The following is a 24,322-nucleotide window of genomic DNA, read 5'->3' as shown; positions in this document are numbered from 1 at the left end:
TATAAAAGTCTCTGAAGAACGACAGCCCCTCTGGGCAGTCCCCTCACAGTTCCAACTCCGGATATTATTCCTGCTAAGTCAGCAGAGCTGCCCTCTGAGGATGACGTGGCGGTGGGGGGGGGGGTGGGTCAGGGTTGGGCCCAGTGTGGATGTGGGCACCCCACTCCTGAGCAAAGTCCTCCTCGTGTAGGACTTTGTGCAGGTGGGAGGGACCAAGCATCTGCTTCTGGACCATGCTTCCTAAAATTGAACCTATCAGTTGAATCTCCCTGTCCATGGACTTGGTCTTCCTGTTCTGGGAGGAGAGTCTGGGGAGGAAAGGGTTTTGCATGTACAGAGGTGTCCACAGTGCACACCCCCCTAAATCAACCAGTCTGGTTTTCATCCACAGATGCAATGGACATCCAAGATAGCCTTGAGGAAAGGCAGCAGCTTCAAAGAAGGGGGCCGAGATGAGGAACCTGAGGATGGATCCCAGCAGAAGGGGAAAGAGTTCAAGAAATGGAAGTCTCGACGTAGATCAGTGGAAGACAGTAGAGAACCCGCAATAAATCCATGCGCTTATGGTCAGCTAACCTCACAAAGGAGGAGAGATATACAATGGAGAAAAGACAGACTTATCAATAAGTGGTGCTGGGAAAACTGGACAGCTACATGTAAAAGAATGAAATTAGAACACTCTCTAATGTATATTTTGTATATTTTTAAAATACAAAAATAAACTCAAAATGGATTAAAGACCTAAATGTAACACCAGAAACTGAAAAACTCCTAAAGGAAAACAGGCAGAACACTCTTTGATATATATTGTAGCAATATTTTTTTATCTGTCTCCTGAAGTTTAAATACAATAAAAAGTAAACAAATGAGATCTAATTAAACTTAAAAGCTTTTGCATAGCAAAGAAAACCATCAACAAAACAAAAAGACAACCTACTGATTGGGAGAAAACATTCTAATGATATGACCAATAAGAGGTTAATATCCAACATATACAAACACCTCATACAACTCAACATCAAAAGGCAAAGAACCCAATTAAAAAACGGGCAGAGGAACTGATCAGACACTTTTCCAGAGTAAATACAGATGGCCAAAAGACACATGAAAAGATGATCAACATCACTAGCCATCAGGGAAACGCAAATCAAAATTAGAATATCACCTCACACCTGTCAGAATGGCTTTCATCAAAAAGGATACACATAACAAATGTTGGCGAAGATGTGGAGAAAAGGGAACCCTTGTGCACTGTTGGTGGGAATGTAAATTGGGGCAATCACTGTGGAAAATAACTAAAAATAGAACTACAATATGATACAGCAGTTCCACTCCTGAGTATATATCTGAAGAAAATAAAAACACCGATACGTGCATCTCAACACCCATGGCAGCAATTACTAATAATAGCCAGGATATGGAAGCAACCTGAGTAGCTATCAAAAGATGAATGGATACAACACATCTGAGATATAGATAGATAGATAGATAGATAGATAGATAGATAGATAGATAGATAGATAGATAGATGATGGAATACTACTCAAGTCCTAAAAGAGGAAGGAAGATTTCTCCTTTGCAGCATCATGGATGGACTTGGAGGTATTGTGCTAAGTGAAACAAGCCAGAGAAATACAAATGTTGTATTACATCACTTAAATGTGGAATCTAAAGAGCACAAGAAACCAAAGAATATAACAAAAAAGAAGCAGATTCACAGATACAGGGAACAACCTTCAGACCACCATGCATAAAATAAGCTACAAGGGTGCATTGTACAACATAGGGAACCCAGCCAATCTTTTATAATAGCTGTTCAGTTGGTGAAGAATCCGCCTGCAATGCAGGAGACTCAGGTTCAGTTCCCCGGGTCGGGAAGATCCCCTGGAGAAGGAAATGGCAACCCACTCCAGTATTCTTGCCTGGAGAATTCCATGGACAGAGGAGCCTGGTGGGCTACAGCCTGTGGGGAAGCAAGAGCTGGACACGACTGAGTGATTAAACCACCACCATAAATAGAATATGTGCTTCCCAGGTGGCATCAGTGGTAAAGAACCCACCTGCCAGATGCAGGAGATGTGGGTCCAATCCCTGGATTGGAAAGATCCCCTGGAGGAGGGCATGGCAACCCATTCTAGTGTTCTTGCCTGGAGAATCCCATGGGCAGAGGAGCCTGGTGGGCTACGGTCCATAGCGTCATAAAAGAGTCAGGCACAACAGAAGCAGTATAGCAGGCATGCACATGAAGTATGTCAATGAAAACTCAGTTACTATCAAGTTAAGAAGAAAAAAGAGAATTCAATTTGAGCCAAACTGAGAATTACAATCTGGAAAGCAGATTCTCAGACAGCCCTGAGCCCTGTTCCTGGCTGCTGGAAGTCAAAGGCTTAGTTGTTTATCGGTATGACATACTGATATTTTACATAAAGGTCACGGACAATACATAATCCAGGTAAACACGTATAAAGTGAGTAGCAAGTCACCATGAACCCCTACAGAGTTGGGAAAGAAGGCTATTTTAAGAAGTTACATTTCTAGCCTCAGAAGAAAGAAAACAAAAAATTGTCTTTATGGTTGAATAGGCACGCCCATCTTTGGGGAGCTCTGGTTAACATATAATGCACATACACTCTGCACATTGTGGGGAGAGAATTTAATGTTCAACTTTTTTCTTGTCTTGCCTTTAAAATATAAATTTTATATTATCAAGTATAACCTTTAAAAATTATGAATCATTATACGGTATACCTGTTAGCAGTTTCATGGGGAAAATGTCACACAGAGTTCTGAGATTTATATTTCTTTCTTTCTTTTTTAAATTAATTATTTATTGAAGTATAGTTTATATAATATTGTACATCAACTATACTTCAATACAATGGGAAGAGAAACAGCAAAAATCTTTTTATTCCTAAATAACACTGTCTGTAATCACAATGCATGTGGTCTTGAGAATGGATTACTTAGCATGGAAGCCATGAGGAGATGCAGAACCAGGAGTCTAGTTGGCTGTTTGCTTATTTTTTTCCCCAACAGAAAGCCCAGTTTTCCAGAAGGTCTTTAGAAAATCAGGTTTTGATTCATTCCTCATCACAATCTTATAAAAAGTCTTTTTAAATCAAAGGAAGTACAAGTGAGAGAAATTAAAGAAGATAGGGATTGTAAATAAGACACTACTGTCCAGCAACCAAATCATAAATACTGTTAGAACCCAGGAGATTAAGGACATAGGATAGGAATGTTTACAAGTGGCTGAAAAGAGCCTCCAGTATTAACAACTTACTGACTGACACTTGTTTACTGTGATAAAACGATTCACTACACCATGATCTGAAGTCATAATGAAGATATAAATGGAAAAATAACAATCTTGGAGGCATTAACTCTATGTTGAGGTGCCTTTGTTGTTGTTGTTTAGTGACTAAGTTGTGTCTGACTCTGTGACCCCATGGACTGCTGCTGGCCAGGCTCCTCTGTCTGTGGGATTTCCCAGGCAAGAATACTGGAGTGGGTTGCCCTTTCCGTCTCTAGGGGATCTTCCTGACCTAGGAATTGAACCTGCATTGGCAGGAGGATTCTTTACCACCCAGCCAGCAGGGAAGCCCTGGAGGTGCTTTTACTCTGACAGAACTTTTTTTTTTTTTTTTTCCAGTTTCTGGCTTTTGATTCATGAAAGCAACAGGAAAAACAAGTCAGATTTGTTTGTTTTCTTCCCAGGGTATTGTGTTAATTAAAATGCCAAAGTAGGGTTCCAGTTTCAGCTCAATTTCAAGACAGCTTGAAATAGAGTTGTTACTGCAATCACAATAAGCAAATACCACGGCAGACTACAAATTAATGACTTATCTTGGAGCCGCTAGAGAACTGAGGTTGCAAGACAAACAATTTACCTGAAATCTGGAGACAGATGTTTGCTGGGAGAACAAGACCCAAGCATTTGTTTATCTAGAACAGAAGCCATTGAACAGTGTGTAGGTTAATATGATGATTCAGCTAGAAATCCCTAACAAATTGCCAACAGCAGAGAGGAGGATAATATAAGAGAGTCTTCTCTTGCAGGATTTCCTCCTGGGAATTCCACCAGGTGATGGCAGACAGGATTAGAAGATATTTCTGAGAAAACTTTCCTGTATTACTGGCTGAGAGAGGGGACCATTAGCCATTGACACAGTTGGCAGACTCACATCCCAAAACTTCCCTAGAGAAGAAAAGCCTTAATATGCAGAGGAAAGTATGACAAAACCTGTACCCCAAGATTACTAGTGGAAACATGGTCCAGCTAGGGAAGAACAGAAAACAAAACCTCTACCCATGGAGGAGGGACAGGAATACTCCTGAAGGTTATACTTCTGAGAACCAGGTTTGACAGTCTTTCCTAAGACTGAGGCTTAATCAGAATATCAGAGAATGAGCCATCTACACTCTTCCATCACACATGCTAGCAAGTATCCAATAAAAATAATGGCAGAATAAAAATCACTGCAGATGGTGACTGGAGCCATGAAATTAAAAGATACTTACTCCTTGGAAGGAAAGTTGTAACCAACATAGACAGCATATTAAAAAGCAGAGACATTACTTTGCCAACAAAGGTCCGTCTAGTCAAGGCTATGGTTTTTCCAGTAGTCATGTATGGATGTGGGAGTTGGACTATAAAGAAAGCTGAGCACCGAAGAATTGATGCTTTTGAACTGTGGTGTTGGAGAAGACTCTTGAGAGTCCCTTGGACTGCAAGGAGATCCAACCAGTCCATCCTAAAGGATATCAGTCCTGGGTGTTCATTGGAAGGACTGATGTTGAAGCTGAAACTCCAATACTTTGGCCACCTGATGTGAAGAACTGACTCATTTGAAAAGACCCTGATCCTGGGAAAGATTGAAAGCAGGAGAAGGGAATGACAGAGGATGAGATGGTTGGATGGCATCACCAACTCAATGGACATGAGTTCAGGTAAACTCCAGGAGCTGGTAACAGACAGGGAGGCCTGGTGTGCTGTGGTCCATGGGGTTGCAAAGAGTCAGACATGACTGAGTGACTGAAATGAACTGAACAGAACAGCAGGGAGGTGAGGGACAGGGAAGCCTGTTGTGCTACAGTCCACAGGGTTGCAGAGTCGGACAGGACTTGGTTACTGAACAGCAACAACAACAGTAGGGAAAGCTACTTGAGATAGATTCTCTCTGGGGAGTAGAGGAAGACCCCAAACCAAACGGAGAACAAAAATTCAGAAGAACTCACTGGCAAATTAACCCACACCATAAATGTAGATAGCTAGAAGACTTAAAGCCTCTAGTGCAATAAATCAAATAGAAACTTCAAATCAGCCCACTTCCTGACTAAATTAACACAACTCACCACACTAAAGCCCTAGGCAAAGGCAAAGTAGGTCTATCTTCGAATATTAAAAAAAAAAAAACCACTTACCTTAATATCTATTGTCTTATTCAGCATTTCCAATTTCTAATAAAAAATTATATACACCCAAAAAGGCAAGAAACAACATCGTCTGTAAAGATGAGGCAATCATGAGAACCAGACTCACAAGTTGAAGATCAGACATTAATTGTGATAAATATTTTAAAAGACCTAAAGGAAAAAGTAGATGCAATACCAAATAGGTAATCTCAGTAGAGAAATGGAAACCATGAGAAAGTATTAAATGGAAATGCTAAAAATTTTTTAAACACACACACAAACCCACAGTAACAGAGATGAAGAGCACTTTTGATGGGCTCATCATTAGAACTCATTGAACTGAATAAGGAATGAACTTGAAGAAATTCAATAGATATTACCCAAAAAATGGTGAAAACAAGCAAGCAGAAGAACAGATCATTCAGTTATAACATAAACATAATTGAAATCACAGGAGAAAAAGAGAAAATGCACAGAAGATATAACTTGGGGGGAAAACAAGGCTGAGAACTGTCCAAAATTAACAACAGACACAAAAGCACAGATCCAAGAACATTAGAGAAAAACAAGATAAGTACCCAAAACAAACATACCTAGGTGTATCATATACAAACTGTTGCAAACCAAAGACAAAGGGAAAATCTTAAACGCAGTCAAGAAAGCAAGTATACATGGGACAAGGGTAAAAACCACAACAGACTTCTTGTCAGAAACCATGCCCGCCAGAAGACAGTGGATCTTTAAAGTTCTGGGAGAAAAAAACTCACAATACAAAATTCTATACCTAGTTAAAATAGCCTTAAAAAATGAATGACAATGAAATTCAAAATTTTCTCAGACAGAAAAATTGAGGAATTGCCAGCAAACCTACCCTGCCATAAATGTTAAAAGAAGTTCTTTCAATTCAGTTCAGTTCAGTCGCTCAGTCTTGTCCGACTCTTTGTGACCCCATGAATTACAGCATGCCAGTCCTCCCTGTCCATCACCAATTTCTGGAGTTTACTCAAACTCATGTCCATCAAGTCAGTGATGGCATCCAGCCATCTCATCCTCGGTCATCCCCTTCTCCTCCTGCCCCCAATCCCTCCCAGCATCAGGATCTTTTCCAATGAGTCAGCTCTTCACATGAGGTGGCCAAAGTACTGGAGTTTCAGCTTCAGCATCAGTCCTTCCAGTGAACACCCAGGACTGATCTCCTTTAGAATGGACTGGTTGGATCTCCTCGCAGTCCAAGGGACTCTCAAGAGTCTTCTCCAACACCACAGTTTAAAAGCATCAATTCTTTGGCGCTCAGCTTTCTTCACAGTCCAACTCTCACATCCAGACATGACCACTGGAAAAACCATAGCCTTGACTAGATGGACCTTTGTTGACAAAGTAATGTCTCTGCTTTTGAATATGCTGTCTAGGTTGGTCATAACTTTCCTTCCAAGGAATAAGCGTCTTTTAATTTCATGGCTGCAATCACCAGCTGCTATGATTTTGGAGCCAAAAAAAAGTAAAGTCAGCCACTGTTTCCACTGTTTCCCATCTATTTCCCATGAAGTGATGGGACCAGATGCCATGATCTTAGTTTTCTGAATGTTGAGCTTTAAGCCAACTTTTTCACTCTCCTCTTTCACTTTCATCAAGAGGCTTTTTAGTTCCTTTTCACTTTCTGCCATAAAAGTGGTGGAAAGGAAATTCTTTAGGCAGAAGAATATGATAAAGTTCAAAAGAGTATCATAAATAAATGAAGGTTAAGTAAAATCCTTTATTTTTATTTGCTCCAAAAGATAACTATTCAAAGCAAATACAATAACAACGAAATATGTGTCTTATAGCATATGTAAAAGTATAATTTATGATAACAATGGCACAGAGATGCGAGGGAAGAATTGAAAATATACTGTTATAAAATCCTTACAATACTTGTGAAATAGTATATTATTTGAATAAAGACTCAGATTATTTTAAATGTATATTATAAATTCTAGGGCGGAGATTTAAATTTTTTAAATTTGAGATATGATTGACATATTAGTTTTAGGTATATGACATATTTGTTTATATTGCATAATGACCACCACAGTAAGTCTAGTTAACTTGCATTGGGCTTCCCAGGTAGCTCCTCAGTAAAGAACCACTTGCCAGTGCATAAGACATGGGTTCTATCCCCAGTTGGGGAATGGCAACCCACTCCAGTATTCTTGCCTGGGAAATCCCATGGACAGAGGAGCCTGACAGGCTACAGCCCATGGGACTGCAGAGTCAGAGATGACTGAGCAACTAACATTTTCACTTTCATAGTGAAATCATTCATCTTAATCGCCTCTTTAAAGGTCTATCAAGTACAGTCACATTCTGAGATACGGGGGTTAGGACTTCAACAGTTGAATGTGGGGACACGATTCAGTCTATGACCCAGCAGCCCCTGGGAAGAGGCCGTACATAGAAGAAAGCCCTGAAAACTGGCTGCCGGCTGTGCAAAGGTGGCCCGTCGATGCACAGAACGGCAGCCTGTCAGAGCAGGAGCTGCCGAGACCTCCAGGATCCCCGGGTGACCCAGGACACGTCTGGCTCCAGCCACTGCCAGAAAAGCCAGCTCCCAACTTGGCACCTTTGAATTTAGTGCCTTGACCCCACCCTTTGGGAACTTTCCAGGGGCTCAAGGCATTTCAGCACCAGCAGTGGCATGGCGATCTGAGGCAGGGGCTCCTGGGGGCTGCCCTGCACCTGGCAGGGTTGTGAGCGTCCAGACCTTGCCTCCTGCTCGGCCCTCAGGAGAGCCTGGGAAGCCCACCAGGTGGGAGGAACTGATCCTTGTGGATGAGTTGGCGGATGAAGTGGGGAGAGTGGGCAACAGTGAAAGCAATCTGCTCATATTCCCTCCTCCTCGTCCTTTGGGAAGAAAGATGGAGCATCTCCTTTCAAAGACTTCAGCTTCTGAAAGACTGGGGTTATTTTGCCTAAAGGACTCCCTGATGACTTGCCTCTAGTTTCCTCCATCTCAGTAGCAATTTTGTTATTTTCCTAAGTTTGATAGCAAAATTCTTGTCCCTGTGGGGACTCTTTCAGGGACAATTTGTTTCGTTTTGTTTTTTAACTGGATAGTGAGATAAATGGTGACTTTGTTTTTGTTTTTTTTTTTCAAAATGTAATAGCAACTGTTGAGCAAGGTTCTTGGCAGGGAGGTTCGTTTGAGCTCAGGGGCGTGCAGGTCTAGAGGTCTCTGGTCTCTGCAGATATTTCTGGGTGCTCTTAGGAGAAGTCAGTAAGCAAGCTTTTAGAGGACACCCCACAGCCATCCCGACTGCTATTGTTTTTGAGAACCTTCTGGGCATGACAAACACATCAACCTTTTATCTCCATGTTAATGAGGATAATTTCCCTATGGAGGAGGCAGGAAGAAAGCTGGACCACATGGATAAAGCAAATGTCAACCACCACCTGAACACCTGTGCTGTTCCCCCAAACACACCCATTCAGCTTGTATTATTTCTGCTACTTGGTCCTGAAAAGCCTGTTTACTAGAGATTATTTTCATCTACCAAGGAATAAATTAGTATCTCTCTCCACATGAGACTTAAAGAAAACCGACCAGAAGATTCAGGACTGGGGTGGGGGAGGGGCAGGCCTGCATCTCTCCCACGTCACGTGCATCTCTAGAGACGACTGGAAAGGACCATCTTCTGCCTGGCTGGTTCCACCTGGCCTCCTTCTCCAGTGGTAAAAAGCTTCCAAAATGCTCGGGAAAACTACATTCTGCATGGAAGTCCATTGGGGTTATTTTCTAGATGATTACTTCTCAGTAATAATTAGTATCATGCTCAATCACCTCAGTCATACCCGGTTTTTTTGTGGCCCTGTGGACTGTAGCCTGCCAGGCTCCTCTGTCCATGGGATTTCCCAGGAAAGAATACCAGAGTGGGTTGCCATATCCTCTTTCAGGGGATCTTTCAGATCCAGGGATCAAACTCGCGTCTCCTGCATTGGCAGGCAGATTCTTCACCACTAGGCCACCTGGAAAGCCCACAGTCATTAGTATTAAGAGCAATGTAATGTAATCATATTAGAAAACTAATGACGTGTTGTAGATCCAGAGAAGCTCCAGGCTGGGGAGGCCATCCAGTCCAAAGTCCTTTCCAGGGCAGGCACAGGTTCATCATCCTGGAGGGACAGCCATCTTCCCTCCGCTTGCTTACTTCAGGTGTCAGGGAGCTCACCCTTGACCGGGCATCCTGTCCCATGCTAGACAACTGTGAGTGTTAGAACGTTTCTTCATTGTCTTCCTCTTGAACTTTCATTTCTGGTCTTGGTTTGTTCCCTGGAGTCAGAATAAGTCAATTCTCTCTTCTTTCTTCAAACAACCAGATCGGCTTGAAGTGGAGAAAATTTTATTCATTGAAATTCCCCTCAGTAAGATAACTCCATTTGTTTTGGAGAAATTCTGTTGAGCTGCTTGGAGGGTGAGTGACTGGAGGGACCAAGGCAAGTCTGATTGTTGTTGTTCAGTCGATAAGTCGTGTCTGACTCTTTGCGACCCCATGGACTGCAGCACATCAGGTTCCCTGTCCTTCACTGTCTCCTGGAGTTTGCTCAAACTCATGTCCAGGGAACCAGTGATGCCATCCAACCACCTCATCCTCTGTTGCCCCTTCTCCTCCTGCACTCAGTCTTTCCCAGCATCAAGGTCTTTTCCAGTGAACTGGCTTTTCTCATCAGGTGGCCAAAGTTTTGGAGCTTCAGCTTCAGCATCAGCATCAGTACTTCCAATGAATATTCAGGGTTGATTTCCTTTAAGATTGACTGGTTTGATCTCCTTGCTGTCCAAGGGACTTTCAAGAGTTTTCTCCAACACCACAGTTCAAAAGCATCAATTCTTCAGCACTCAGCCTTCTTTATGGTCCAACTCTCACATCCATATATGACTACTGGAAAAAATATGGTTTTGACTACATGGACCTTTGCACTTGAGATAATCAGGAGCAATCTGGGACTTCCCTGGTGGCCCACTGGATAAGATTCTGTGATCCCAATGCAGGGTCCCAGGTTTGATCCTCGGTCAGGGAACTAGATCCCCCATGTCACAACTAAATATCTGGTGCAGCCAAATGGAAAAAAAATGTAAACTTAAATTTAAAAAAATCAAGAGCAACCTGTTCCCCTGGTGGGGGCAGACTATGGGATGAGGAAGCTAGAGAGGCTGCTTCCCCTCCAGGAGACCCCCATCCCGGCCCCAAATATTTAATAGGTCTGACCAAGACTAAGAATGCCAGGTGTGCCTGGATTCCTTCTGCAGACTGTCAAGGGGCTAAGTTCTGCGAAAAGATAGCAACAACCCCCTAAAATGCACTCAACTGGAACAGTAGACCCAGGAAGGCAGGGGAGGAAGTGACTAGGGCACTGCCATCACAGTGGGGCCTCTCCTGGCAGCTGGATCAAAACGGGGGGCTCCTGGCTCTAGGAACAAGAGCAGCCCACACGTGCGGGCATTACATCCTGCTGGAAGCCCTGGAAGGCGAGGTGTGCTTCACAAAGATCAGCAATTCTCCTCTCCTGCAAGTTCACTTTCTTCCACGCACGAACACAGTTCTGTATGTCCCTTGTAACCAACTAACCACAAGCCCTCTGCTGGCCACACAGGTCTCCCACCTCTCAGTTCAGTTCAGTTCAGTTCAGTTCAGTTGCTCAGTCTTGTCCGACTCTTTGTGACCCCATGAATTACGCCAGGGAGCACTCCAGGCCTCCCTGTCCATCACCAGTTCCCGGAGTTCACTCAAACTCATGTCCATCGAGTCGGTGATGCCCTCCAGCCATCGCATCCTCTGTCGTCCCCTTCTCCTCCTGCCCGCAATCCCTCCCAGCATCAGAGTCTTTTCCAATGAGTCAACTCTTCGCATGAGGTGGCCAAAGTACTGGAGTTTCAGCTTTAGCATCAGTCCTTCCAAAGAACACCTAGGGCTGATCTTCAGAATGGACTGGTTGGATCTCCTCGCAGTCCAAGGGACTCTCAAGAGTCTTCTCCAAGACCACAGTTCAAAAGCATCAATTCAATTCTTCGGCACTCAGCCTTCTTCACAGTCCAACTCTCACATCCATACATGACTACTGGAAAAAACCATAGCCTTGACTAGACAGATCTTTGTTGACAAAGTAATGTCTCTGCTTTTTAATATGCTGTCTAGGTTGGTCATAACTTTCCTTCCTTTTAATTTCATGGCTGCAATCACCATCTGCAGTGATTTTGGAGCCCCCAAAATAAAGTCTGACACTGTTTCCACTGTTTCCCCATCTATTTCCCATGAAGTGATGGGACCAGATGCCATGATCTTAGTTTTCTGAATGTTGAGCTTTAAGTCAACTTTTTCACTCTCCTCTTTCACTTTCATCAAGAGGCTTTTTAGTTCCTCTTCACTTTCTGCCATAAGGGTGGTGTCATCTGCATATCTGAGGTGATTGATATTTCTCCGGCAATCTTGATTCCAGCTTGTGCTTTCTCCAGCCCAGCGTTTCTCATGATGTACTCTGCATATAAGTTAAATAAGCAGGGTGACAATATACAGCCTTGATGTACTCCTTTTCCTATCTGGAACCAGTCTGTTCTATGTTGCTTCCTGACCTGCATATAGGTTTCTCAAGAGGCAGATCAGGTGCTCTGTTATTCCCATCTCTTTCAGAATTTTCCAGTTTATTGTGATCTACACAGTCAAAGGCTTTGGCATAGTCAATAAAGGAGAAATAGATGTTTTTCTGGAACTCTCTTGCTTTCTCCATGATCCAGCGGATGTTGGCAATCTGATCTCTGGTTCCTCTGCCTTTTCTGAAACCAGCTTGAACATCTGGGAGTTCACGGTTCACGTATTGCTGAAGCCTGGCTTGGAGACTTTTGAGCATTACTTTACTAGCATGTGAGATGAGTGCAATTGTGCGGTAGTTTGAGCATTCTTTGGCATTGCTTTTCTTTGGGATTGGAATGAAAACTGACCTTTTCCAGTCCTGTGGCCACTGCTGAGTTTTCCAAATGTGCTGGCATATTGAGTGCAGCACTTTCACAGCATCATCTTTCAGGATTTGAAAGAGCTCAACTGGAATTCCATCACCTCCACTAGCTTTGTTTGTAGTGATGCTTCCTAAGGCCCACTTGACTTCACATTCCAGGATGTCTGGCTCTAGATGAGTGATCACACCATCATGATTATCTGGGTCGGGAAGATCTTTTTTGTACAGTTCTTCTGTGTATTCTTGCCACCTCTTCTTAATATCTTCTGCTTCTGTTAGGTCCCTACCATTTCTGTCCTTTATTGAGCCCATCCTTGCATGAAATGTTCCCTTGGTGTCTCTAATTTTCTTGCAGAGATCTCTAGTCTTTCCCATTCTGTTTTCTTCTATTTCTTTGCATTGATTGCTGAGGAAGGCTTTCTTATCTCTTCTTGCTATTCTCTGGAACTCTGCATTCAGATCCTTATATCTTTCCTTTTCTCCTTTGCTTTTCGCTTCTCTTCTTTTCACAGCTTTTTGTAAGGCCTCCTCAGACAGCCATTTTGCTTTTTTGCATTTCTTTTCCATGGGGATGGTCTTGATCCCTGTCTCCTGTACAATGTCATGAACCTCCGTCCATAGTTCATCAGGCACTCCTTCTATCAGATCTAGGCCCTTAAATCTATTTCTCACTTCCACTGTATAGTCATAAGGGATTTGACTTAGGTCATACCTGAATGGTCTAGTGGTTTTCCCTACTTTCTTCGATTTAAGTCTGAATTTGGCAATAAGGAGTTCATGATCTGAGCCACAGTCAGCTCCTGGTCTTGTTTTTGTTCACACTTCCTTGATGACTCAGCTGTAAAGAATCTGCCTGCAATGCAGGAGATGTGAGTTCAATCCCTGGGTTGGGAACATCCCCTGGAGGAGGAAAATGGCAACCCACTCCAGTATTTTTGCCTGGAAAATCCCATGGACAGAGGAGCCTGGTGGGCTGCGGTCCATGGGGTCACAAAGAGTTGGACAAGACTAAAGCAACTGAGCACGCACACACACATCCACAGCAATAGTTCTTGAAAGTTGAGTGTAGCTCCTGCGTCAACAGGCTGGTTGGCTTTGACCCACTCTACCTGTGCTTCTGCTCTGAACGTTCCACTGAAATGGAAAAGGTCACCTGTGACCTCCATGTTCCCAGGGTCAGGGATTACCCTTATCCCCATCTCTTGGAAGATACTCCCCTACACAACTTATGCCTCCCTCCTGCCAATACCTCCTTCTCTTGCCTCCTCCTCCTTCACAGACCCTCCCTGTCTCCATTGCTCGCTCCTCTTTCTGAGGATCTAGAAGTGTTCACCAATCCTCAGGTCAATCCAGGGACTCTTCTCTCCTCCTTTCAGGCCTTGCATTCCTAGCCCATCTAATCCTGATTTTGCCTCAGTTTGTAACTCTATTTTATATTTCCCCTTACAGGTGTAATGGGAACCGCAACTTTAAGATGTCCACAACTGAACTCCTTTTTGGTGGTATATCAGCCCCCTCCCCGCCATTTCTGTAAATGATATGAGTCATCAGGATCTTGAAGCAAAAATGTACGTATTGGACTTCCCTGGTGGTCCAGTGGTTAATAATCTGCCTGCCAAGGCAGGGGACATGGTTCGATCCCTGGTTGGGGAGCTAAGATTCCACATGCTTTGGATCAACTAAGACCATGCCCTACAACTACTGAGCCTGCGTGCTGCAGCTGCTGAAGCCCAGGTGCCTAGAGCCTGTGTTCTGGAACAAGAGAAGCACTGCAGCAAGAAGCCTGCGCCTTACGAGGGAAGAGTAGCCTTGCTCACTGAAACTACAGAGAGCCTGCGGGTGGGAACCAAGACAGCGTAGGCAAAAATAAACACATAAATAGCACAGAATTGAAATTCCAGCATCAAACACTCAAATTTAAAAAGTAGGTGTCATTTCCACACTTTCCTTTTCAAAATCATATCCAGCAGCACACGAATGTTACCCTTTTAAAAGCATTTTGAACCACCCACTTCTCTCCACCTCCACCATGAGTCTAGACCACCATGGAGCATGGACCATGGACCATGGCAACAGCCTCCCAGCCTCCTGCTTCCAACAAAAGAATCCTCACACTTTCTCCAGTCCTTTCATGGAATTGAAGGGTGGGAGTGAGGGTGGTCAGCAGGGGAAGCATCATGAGGTACCTTATCCCCAGGACACATGTCTTAGTCTATTTTGGCTGCTATAACAGAATGAATGGCTTATGAACAACAGAAATTGGTCTCTCATAGTTCTGGAGGCCAGGAAATCCAAGATCCAGATGCCTGCAGACTCAGCACCTGGTGAAAGCCCTCTTTTTGGATGTGCACGGCCATCTTCTCACTGTATCCTCACATGGCAGAAGGGACAAGGAGGGCACTAATCCCATTCATAAGGGCTCCATCCTCATGATCTAATCATCTCCCCAAAGCCCCACCTCCTAACACCGTTGCACTGGGCATTCAGATTTAACCGATGAATTTGGGGAAGACACAAAAATTCAGCCTCTAGCCACACAAGAGCCCTCAAGGCAAGTTTAGCGCTCCTTTTGTGTTACATCTCTGAGGACACACTCACTTCCACACTACTACTTTTTAAAAATGGGGATCCACTCAAGGGTTGTAGTTAAAAGCATGGGGCCTGGGGTCACTTCCAGGCACTCTGCTATGAGATCTTGGACAGGTGACCTTAATCGCAATAAAGTACCTTTTGTTTCCTTATCTGCAAAGTGGAGATAGGTTCTTATCTCTGAAGGATTATGGAGAGGATTATAAACAATAATCTGAGAAGCAATCAGAGCAGTGCCTGGGACAGAGGAGAGACTCAGGAACTGCTGTCTTTATTGTTAGGAAAACCGAGGCTGACAATTCCATTCAGGCTTTTACCATCTCTGCTGCCATTCTAGACTGCCCACATCATCTTAAGTTTTGGTCTCTGTCTCAACTCCTCTTGTTAGGGAAGAGGGTCACCACCTCCACGCAGGGCAGAGGGAAGGGAGGCAGCTGCAATATCACTGCCACCCCCTACCAGTGAATTCCCTGAGTCTTGACTCATTGGAAAAGACTCTGATGCTGGGAGGGATTGGGGGCAGGAGGAGAAGGGACGACCAAGGATGAGATGGCTGGATGGCATCACTGACTCGATGGACGTTGAGTCTGAGTGAACTCCGGGAGATGGTGATGGACAGGGAGGCCTGGTGTGCTGTGATTCATGGGGTCGCAAAGAGTCAGACACGACTGAGCGACTGAACTGAACTGAAAACTCTATACTCTCCTAATTTCTCAGGTGCCAGAGAGAACAAAAGCCAGTCCTGAAACACAGAGAGGGTATCAACCTGTATTTGAACAAAATGGAACCAAATACCTTTGCTCTCACAGTGAAATCGTTGCCTCAGAATGGTTCATCTGAAATGTTCTGCTAACAGGAGAAACCATGGCGTTGAGCAGTAATAGCCAACACAGTTTTTTCTTAGTTTAAGCTATTCATGTCCAAGCTTTTGGAGCAAGACTGGGTGAAGGGAGTTCTTGCTTAGAGCACGTGCCCCAGCGAATTCCACCTTGGTGTTCTCTAAGAGAATGCAATTAATAGGTCAATTTGATTGGGGGAAAAAACAACTACTCCAGGACTTTTTCAATACAGTAGACTCAACGAAGCAGTGTAGTTCTAACAGGAAAATATTCATGAGGATGGAAAAATACAATAAAAGGAGCAGAACTTAGGGTATATAAAATCAAATTCTACTATATATGAGATCTTTTTTATTCTGAAGGCTAAATGTCCCCAGTTACACACATTCCCATGGAGATTGGCTTGTTCACAGGAACAAATTGGAAAGGTTTTTAAAAAGAGAGGCGTTATATAATTGACACATAATTCTGAGATTTCAAATATATGCTCTTACTCTGCTAGCTGCCGCACATTCTTCCTGCTTAATGTACTGAGAACCTAGATTTCCACAGAAACAAACAGGTTAGATTAATGAGATGCTGAAAAATGTCAGCTTTAAAGGAAATCTTATATTTTTAATACATTGTATCAAATAGTTATAAAGAGCCAAAAATCTACAGTAACTTCTGATTTCCAAAAATGAACACCAATGTTTTCCTGGGGCGGGGAGAATCTCATACAACCCAAACTCCCCAATCAACCCAACATGAGGCTTGACCATGAACTCTCTTATTCAACGAAATTCCACAGTCGCTGGAGGACACTCTCGCAGCCTGAGTAAAAATCACACTTACACGTGTCAGGTCTGAAACCTTTTATTCGACAGGCAATGCATTGTTCAAACTAATTTTGGAAGGAGTCTATGAATCGATGGAGCCCGCTGTGTTCCTTCCACTCCTTCGTGGAGTGGCTGCCTTCGGGTAAGCGGACCGTGTGATAGCTGCTCTTGGAAAAAACATCTGCGTTTCACCATGAATGTCATGCCTAACGGTAAACGTGGAAGGAGGAGACGGACTCCGCAGGCAGGACGGGGGCCCAGAGACACAAGCTGATCTCTGGTGGAGGCGCGGGAACACGTTCTCCTGGAAGGCAACCTGAGTTCTGTATCCGCGCTTCATCCGCAGTTTCTTCCCTGCCTGAGCCCTCTCTCTCTGGGGGATTCTGAAAGACTCACATTCATACCTGTGGGCACAGAACCTCGTCCCTGGCCCTTTTCAATGGTGTTCTTGTCTTCGGGCGTCTCTGGCCCGGGGCCCGGGGCCGTGCGTCCGTCTGACTTGCTTGCCTGGTTCCTCCCTCTTCCCTGAGCTCGATCTCTCGAAACCTGATGATAAAATCTCTCTTCAGTTTCACAGTTTGTTTGCCTTGATTGAGTGGCAGTTTGAAAGGAAGTGACTCGTCAAGGAAGTAGACATTCTTTACCCGAGCACTGTTAAACCTATTTTATAATTTGGGGCATGTCACTCCAAGCTTGCGATTTCTTTCTGGCCAGCTCCATCCAGGAGGGCTGATCTGTGCTGCTGTAGCTGGCTCGCTTCAGCTGATGCAATTCTTTCTCCATCATTACTGCCGACGGGGCTGCTGGAGAGAAGACAAAACAAACGGAAATGTGAGAAAAGAGTTTGGATTTGCACTTAAGCTTCTTGGAGGCCTTTTAAAAAACATGTCTAGAGTCTTAACCATGGTCTCAAGCATGAAACGTGCAAATGTGTGAAGAAGATGTCGGCATAGGATAATTTACAGTTCCAGCAATGTGGTGAGTTGAGAGAAACTTTCATGATAAAACTGCAGGAACTCTGTGTGTAAATATTCTTAACACCACTGAAAGGGACACTTAAGATAGGGTTAAGATGGTGAATTGTGTTATATATATTTTAGCAAAATGAAAACTAAACTGAAAAATTACGGTTACATGCCACCAGAAAGCTGAATCTAGAAACATTATGCTCAGCGAAAGCAGCCAGAAACAAGAGAACACATATTTTATGATGCCATTTATAAGAAAGGCCCCCGCAAATGGCAAATATACAGAGAGACAGAAAAGAGATTAGCAGTTGCTTAAGCTGGAGGGGGGCATGGTGAATGACTGTGAATGGGTATGGGGTAGCTCTTTAGGGTGAAGGAAATGGTCCAAAATTGGACTGTGATGGTTGGACAACTTGATAAATATATACTCACTGAATTGTATGCTTAAAATGGGTGAGATTTTGGGGGGGGGGCGTGTGAATGATTATCTCAATAAAAGCTGTTTTTAAAAAAATCAACATACAACATTATAAAGCAATTATTACTGCCGTTTAGATGATGACTCTTTTCAAGACCGCATGGACTGCAGCCTGCCAGGCTCCTCTTTCCATGTGATTTCCCAGGCAAGAATACTGGAGTGGGTTGCCATTTCCTCCTCCAGGGGATCATCCTGACCCAGGGATTGAACCTTCATCTCCTGCTTTAGCAGGCAGATTCTTTATCACTGAGCCACCAGAGAAATAAAGTCACTCTTCTGTAAGTTAAAATAATAATAATAATAAGGTGGTCCGGTGATAAGACTCTGGATTCTCAATGCAGGGGGCCTGGGTTCAATTCCTGGTCAGGGAACTGGATCTCACATGCCGCAACTAAAGATTCCATGTGCTACAACGAAGACTCGGTGCAGTAAAATAAATAAAAATTTCTTAAAAAATTAATGAGGCAGCAAATAATTCAGAAAAGACAAAACAAAGCAGGACCAGACCTGGAAATGCGTTTCTAAGGGCTCAGCACTATTTTCGGGTTTCATACCCAAATTCTGATGGGACAGGGAGACTCCTCTTTGCAGGCCCTCCTGGAGGCGGAGCTTTGCCCCTGGCCTCTGGTCCGCAGGAGGCTTGGCCGGGGCCAGCAGGAAAGACTTGCTGCGGACAAAGTCGGCATGCTTCACGGGCTCCTGTCAGGACATAAGAAAGATACACATGGCCCCTCACCTGAGACTCAGATGGGGACAAGCATACCCACAGGTGACGAGCCATAAAGGCTCCTCCACCCACGTGGCTAACACTGCTGGCACCTCCCTGGGATGCTCTGGTTCACAACTGGCTGCCATCCAGCCTCCAGGATGGACTTGCTCACAGCCTGCTCCTGATTCCTGACCTGTCCTTGGTCCTGGCCAGGTTCCACCGGAAAGGCGAAAGGAACCATGTTTGGAGAGTTTTATGACTTGTAGGACACTTGGGATGACCGTGGATGCCAGGATCACTGGTGACTATTTGTTTTATAAATTCCCTAAGCCTGCTTGGCTACAGCAGCGGTTTTGAAGATGAAGAGAAGCAGGTTCAACTGCAAGCTCAAGCTCACTTCCCCACATGGCTGCAACATGATTTGGGATTTTTACTGTGGTGACTGGGGGGAACCCAAAAGCTGTGAGTGTCAGCCTGCTTTTAAGCACCATTGTTTGCGTTGGAGAAAACTGTTTTCAGTCTGGAGTGTACAAGGGACCCCTGGGGTCCAGCCCTACGGACGTTGGTGAAGAGTACGGACCCCAGTGGGCGGCCAGGGCAGCAGCACATGCAGGGCTTGATCATTTACTGCAAAATGAGTCAAGATGGGGCTGCTGACATGGTTGCCTAGCATCCAAATGGGAAGTTATTTTCACCCCGGGTCCCTTTCTCCAGATGCTGAGCTATGTTGCCAAGGAGCCAGGAAACAGAGGGTTGTCTGCACTGCCTGAGTGGTCCATGGCTCCTCTGCTGCCCTGGGCGCCGGGCACATGCACGGGGCAGATATCAGCTGTCATCACACACGACGGTCGCTATAATGACCGTGCAGGACATGGGGCCATCACGGGGTCCCAGCCCCCAGCCCCCACCTGGGGCGCTCCCCTGCATACACAGAGAGACAGAGGGTCCACTCTAAGCACCTGGGCTTTCTCGGGTACCTTGGCGGGCCTTCCTGTGTCAGACTTCAAGGTCCGGGCCGCAGGTTTGTCTTCCTGGCTGGGGGGCTGCTCCAGAGGTCCTCGGCGCTTCTGGCGCCCCACGGTGATCCAGGGAGGCACGGGCTGGCTGTTGGTTCCAGGCCCTGCTACCTTCTCTATGGGTAAAGACACAGGTCATACAAAGCAATCCTGGTCACCTCCAGCCTGGCCTGACTTCTCCCACCCACAGCACACTGCACAGGGGCTCTGGGGTGGGTGTGTGGGTGGAGGTCTGCAAGCCTCCTTGGAGACACTAGTCCTTCTCTTTCGGGGACTTTGTTTTCTCAGTTATGTTATGTTCAGTCACTAAGTCATATCTGGCTCTTTGCGACCCCATGGACTGCAGCACACCAGGCTTCCCTGTCCTTCACAATCTCCAAAATCAAATGCAACTGCTCCCATACACACATTTACAAGCAACCTTCCTCCTATGGGATGTTAGGGAATGAGATAAGAGTCAGTACCTAGACAGAGAAGATTTCTCTAAGACAGGCCTGTCCCTTGGGACCAGTATACACTACCCAATACTCGATATGCTTGGAATACTATGCTTCTCTTTTCTTTTAAAAATTGTAAGCACAATCTTCCCCTATGGACACTGACACCAAGAATAAGCCACAACTATCTTCCTTGATGTTTGGGAGAGAAAAGAAAAAAAAATGCTTTTAAAACAAAATATTGTGATGAGTTTCCTTCCACGTTCACAGAGCTTGCTTTGGGTGGTAAAACTGTGGGTTGTTCCCCCTTTCCCTTGCCTTTCAACTCTTCTGTATTTTTATATTTCCTATGATGAGAATTTATTACCTTCGTCAACAGAAAAAAGAAGCCAGTTTGTTTTTGTTTTTTTTTTTTTCAAGGAAACCAAGTGATTAAATAAGTGGCTTCTCATGGGTGTCTGGAAAGTTCATTGAGCTCAAGGCCCATGAGCTGGCCTCCCTGAGCATCTGCCCACCACCCACAGAGCAGACGGCCACGAATCCCCATCTCCAGCCTGGCTTCTTCCTGCTTCCCGTGTCCACAGGGTGCCCCCGTCAGCAGGCACAGACCATACCGTGACACAGCACACATGGGGACATCCAGGGCGGGACAGTGCCCTTATTCTCTGTGGCCTGACAGACACCACCCCTTGATCGGGTGTGTTTAGAATTTTACTCTGTCTGGTTTGGCTTCTGCCTCCAGTTCAACGTGGAGTCCCCTTCTCCCACCCCCGGTCACCAAGGAGGGGTGAGAGCCACCGCCCTGTGAGCTGCTTCTCCCACCAGGGTTGCACCGCACAGACCTGCCCTTGGCCCCCGTGAACCTGCTCCATCGCCTCGACTCGCCCCTCGTCCCCTCAGCCCTCTCAGGCTCTTCCCCATCACTCTGCAAAACGCTCAGGTCTCCCACAGCTCAGGGAAAAACGTCTCTAGAAGCTCACCACTTCCCTGCAGCCCCTGTTCTCCACTCTCCTCTGCCCGTGTCTCTTCAGCTAACCCCGGACTCAGACACGATGTGAACACCACACTATCCATCCGCCCAACCACTGCACTGCAGATCCGGGGCCTCGCCTGTCCTCCAGCTGTTTCACCCCTGCAGCTCAGCTGGGACCACGTAGGCCCCTGTGGGCACCCCACCTCCAGGACCCTGCTGGACTCTTGCTCATAAACCTGGAATTCCCCTTGTTCCTGATCCTCAGCCTTTCTCTCTTCCTTCCCAAGTATTCTTTGTTCAGCTCCTAACTTCAGCACTCACAGTTGCTCAGATTGCTTCTAAACGTGTAATCCAGCCCTACCTTCTACTCTGAGCCGGAGCCCAGCACGTCTACTCCCCACCCCTCCTTCCCTTCTTCCTCCCTCCCACTCATCCCTTCCTTCATTCACCCACTCCTTGTTTGCTATGGGCAGGGATTGTGCTTGAAAACCAAGACGGTAAAGAGAAAATTGTTTCTTTAAAGAGCTCTGGGCTTCCCCAGTGGTCCAGTGGTTAAGAATCTGCCTGCCAGTGCTGGGGACACAGGTTTGATCCCTGGTCCGGGAAGATCCCACATGCCACGTGGCAACTAAACCCCTGCACCACAACTACAGCGTCTGTGCTCCAGAGCCCACGCTCTGCAATGAGCAGCCCGCACGCCACAAGTACAGAGTAGGCCCCCACTCGCCGCAACTGGAGAAAGCCTGTGTGCAGCAACGAAGACCCAGTGCAGCCAAAAACAAATACGTGGCGAAGACTGGAACTCGCTGCACTTCACAGCCTGCTGTGGACACGGGGTAACACCGATGGGTCCACTGAGGATACTGTCTGCAACTGGGACCAAGAAGGAAACTTCTAGGCTGAGAAGACGGGCAAGGAAAGGGGACAAAAGACAGCGATGCTGGCAGGCCAGCTTAGAGGGGCTGAAGGACAGGGTGGGCCAACTGAGGGGTCTTCCTGGCCTTTTTCTTGTCCGTTACAGGTTTAAACACTGGGTATACTCTGGAGAAGACTGCATGGAGAGTAAGTGTGAGTGGGGCTGGAGGCGGGGAGAGGGGTGGGAGGCTGTGGCCATGGTCCAGGAGAGATTGGACAGTGACTCCAGGATCGTCCCTTCAAGTCCGCCAAGCTCCCGTCTGGATATTGCCTCCTCCAGGAAGCCTGTTCCAGTCACTCAGTTGGACACACTCCCCCTCCTAACCCTGCTGGAACTCTCCTGAGACGTTTCCTCCACTGTTTGGTACTAAACACAACTGCCAGCTGACCGACCACCCCACTGACATATGCTTTTGGTCACCAGAACTGCTTATTTACTTAAACAGCCGGCAGTAACTACACACCAAGTGCTGTTCTAATATTAGCTTATCTAAGGTGTAACTCTGCGCTCGGCTTCTCGTCCAGAGAACCGAGCAGTCGCTCGGCACACAGAGGCAGGCAGCGTGGCTCATTTCACCGGAAGTCTGCGGGTCTCATCCCTCTTTCCCAACTCCTCCTTCCTCATAATCTCTGTCTTTCTGGAGTTTTCCTGCAGGGAGGGCTCCTTTTATTCCTCTCAGACCTTCTCTTCACACTCACTGGCTGGTCGTGCTCTCTGCTCTCTCTTGGCCCCTGACATCTGCCCACACAGTTCCCCCGGCAACAGCCAGCACATGCCAGCCTCCACCTCGGACAAGGAGACTGGGGAAAAGCAGGGCTTTGACAGGGCTTGAAACTCACTATCTCAGTCAATAAAATTATTTTGAGTGATCGAACCTGGCTCATCTGCACTGCAGGTGAATCTTTACCCACTGAGCTACCAGGGAAGCCCCTACTTTATCATGTAATCTTTTTAAAAACATTAAAAAAAAAAAAAGCACTCCAAATTAATCAGGACTCACGTGGTGCTTGGGCGGTGACCAGGGGAGGAAGTCGGTCCCTGCTCACCCTCTTCACGCCCCCTCGGGCCTCCGCGCTGCCTGGGGTGCTGGGACCACTTGTCTTTTCGACAGTTGGCCCCCGCCCTCCTACTCCTTCTCTGCAATTCTCTGAAGGCTTACCCAGAATCCCCCCTCCCACTTCCATTTCCTAACTAAGACCCCAGACCAGCAAGGGCAGAGAACCTGCCTCTCCGAACTCAATGGTACGATGCAGCTCCCAGAGAAGCGCTGCTGTGTCTGCCAGCCTTCTTCTCGGGGCGCGGTGGGCAGACTGTCCATACGCCACTCCCCTCCTCCTGCGTCAGGAGGCACTGCTCTCATCGCAGCTCCTCTGAACCCACCTTCCCTTCGCCTACTCATCGCCTTTCTCACAACCTCCACACCCCCGTCCGGGAAAAAAAGCCCCTGCTGCTTTCACTGTCTCCCCCTGGAGTGTTTACATCATAACAAGTGAGTGCTGGAAAGGCCTGGACAGTGCCCTCTGCCCCCGGCTTACGGACAGGTCAGTACAGCATCTCGTGCCCACTGACCCACACAGGACACAGTTAAACTGTGATGATAACTATCAGCATGTCAAGGTTTTACAACGAATCCGGTCCTGGTGAAAAGGGGTGATGGGCTGATGGAGTTAAACAGTGTTCTGGGTCAACACTGCCCAGGGTCTGGTAACCCAACATATTCGTGGAGGGGACAGATGGGCAGTCCATGTCCAGGGCCGGGGTTTGTGCAGGCTCCAAAGCGCCAACTATAACAGTTTGGGGTGGGGCTTCCCTGGTGGCTCAGATGGTAAAGAATCCGCCTGCAGTGCAGGAAACCCGGGTTCAATCCCTCGGTTGGGAAGATCCCCTGGAGTAGGGAATGGCTACCATTCCTGTATTCTTGCCTGGAGAATTCCATGGACAGAGGAGCCTGGTGGCTACAGTCCATGGGGTCACAAAGAGTCGGACACAACTAAGCGACTAATGCTAACCCACTCACTCACTCATATAACTCTTTTAAGGCTCTGTGACTGGTAGATAAAATTTGTGAAAAAGCATTTTTAGAGAAAAATCAATGTGTGAACCACATCTGGATCTGGATGTGCAGGGCTGGGCATCTGGTCACCCAAGGGCGTGTGAACTGGAGGCTCCAAGGGTCAGACGCT

General features: G+C 46.1%; 1 protein-coding gene across 10 annotated transcripts in view; it reads right to left on the bottom strand.

The window, feature by feature from the left end:
* Positions 1-16,663: 16,663 nt before the first annotated feature.
* The window catches only part of CRACDL (CRACD like), a 138,120-nt gene continuing 130,461 nt past the window's right edge, over positions 16,664-24,322 (bottom strand). For 6 of the 10 annotated variants that reach the window (XM_060413960.1, XM_042246441.2, XM_042246437.2 and 3 more), the window contains 3 exons: positions 19,757-19,929; positions 18,643-18,787; positions 16,664-17,445 (listed from right to left, as the gene is read on the bottom strand). In XM_060413960.1, coding sequence (XP_060269943.1) covers positions 17,303-17,445; positions 18,643-18,787; positions 19,757-19,929 — 461 coding nt within the window. In that variant the 3' untranslated portion in view covers positions 16,664-17,302. Of the gene's footprint in view, positions 17,446-18,595; positions 18,788-19,756; positions 19,930-24,322 lie in introns of all 10 variants that reach the window. The other 4 variants (XM_027965913.2, XM_042246435.1, XM_042246436.2 and 1 more) reach the window with 4 other exon arrangements.

The sequence above is a fragment of the Ovis aries genome, chromosome 3 (genome assembly GCF_016772045.2).
Source record: "Ovis aries strain OAR_USU_Benz2616 breed Rambouillet chromosome 3, ARS-UI_Ramb_v3.0, whole genome shotgun sequence".
Taxonomy (NCBI): Eukaryota; Metazoa; Chordata; class Mammalia; order Artiodactyla; family Bovidae; genus Ovis; species Ovis aries.
The sequence above is the reverse complement of the archived record's forward strand: the minus strand, read 5'-3'. Positions and strand labels throughout refer to the sequence as shown.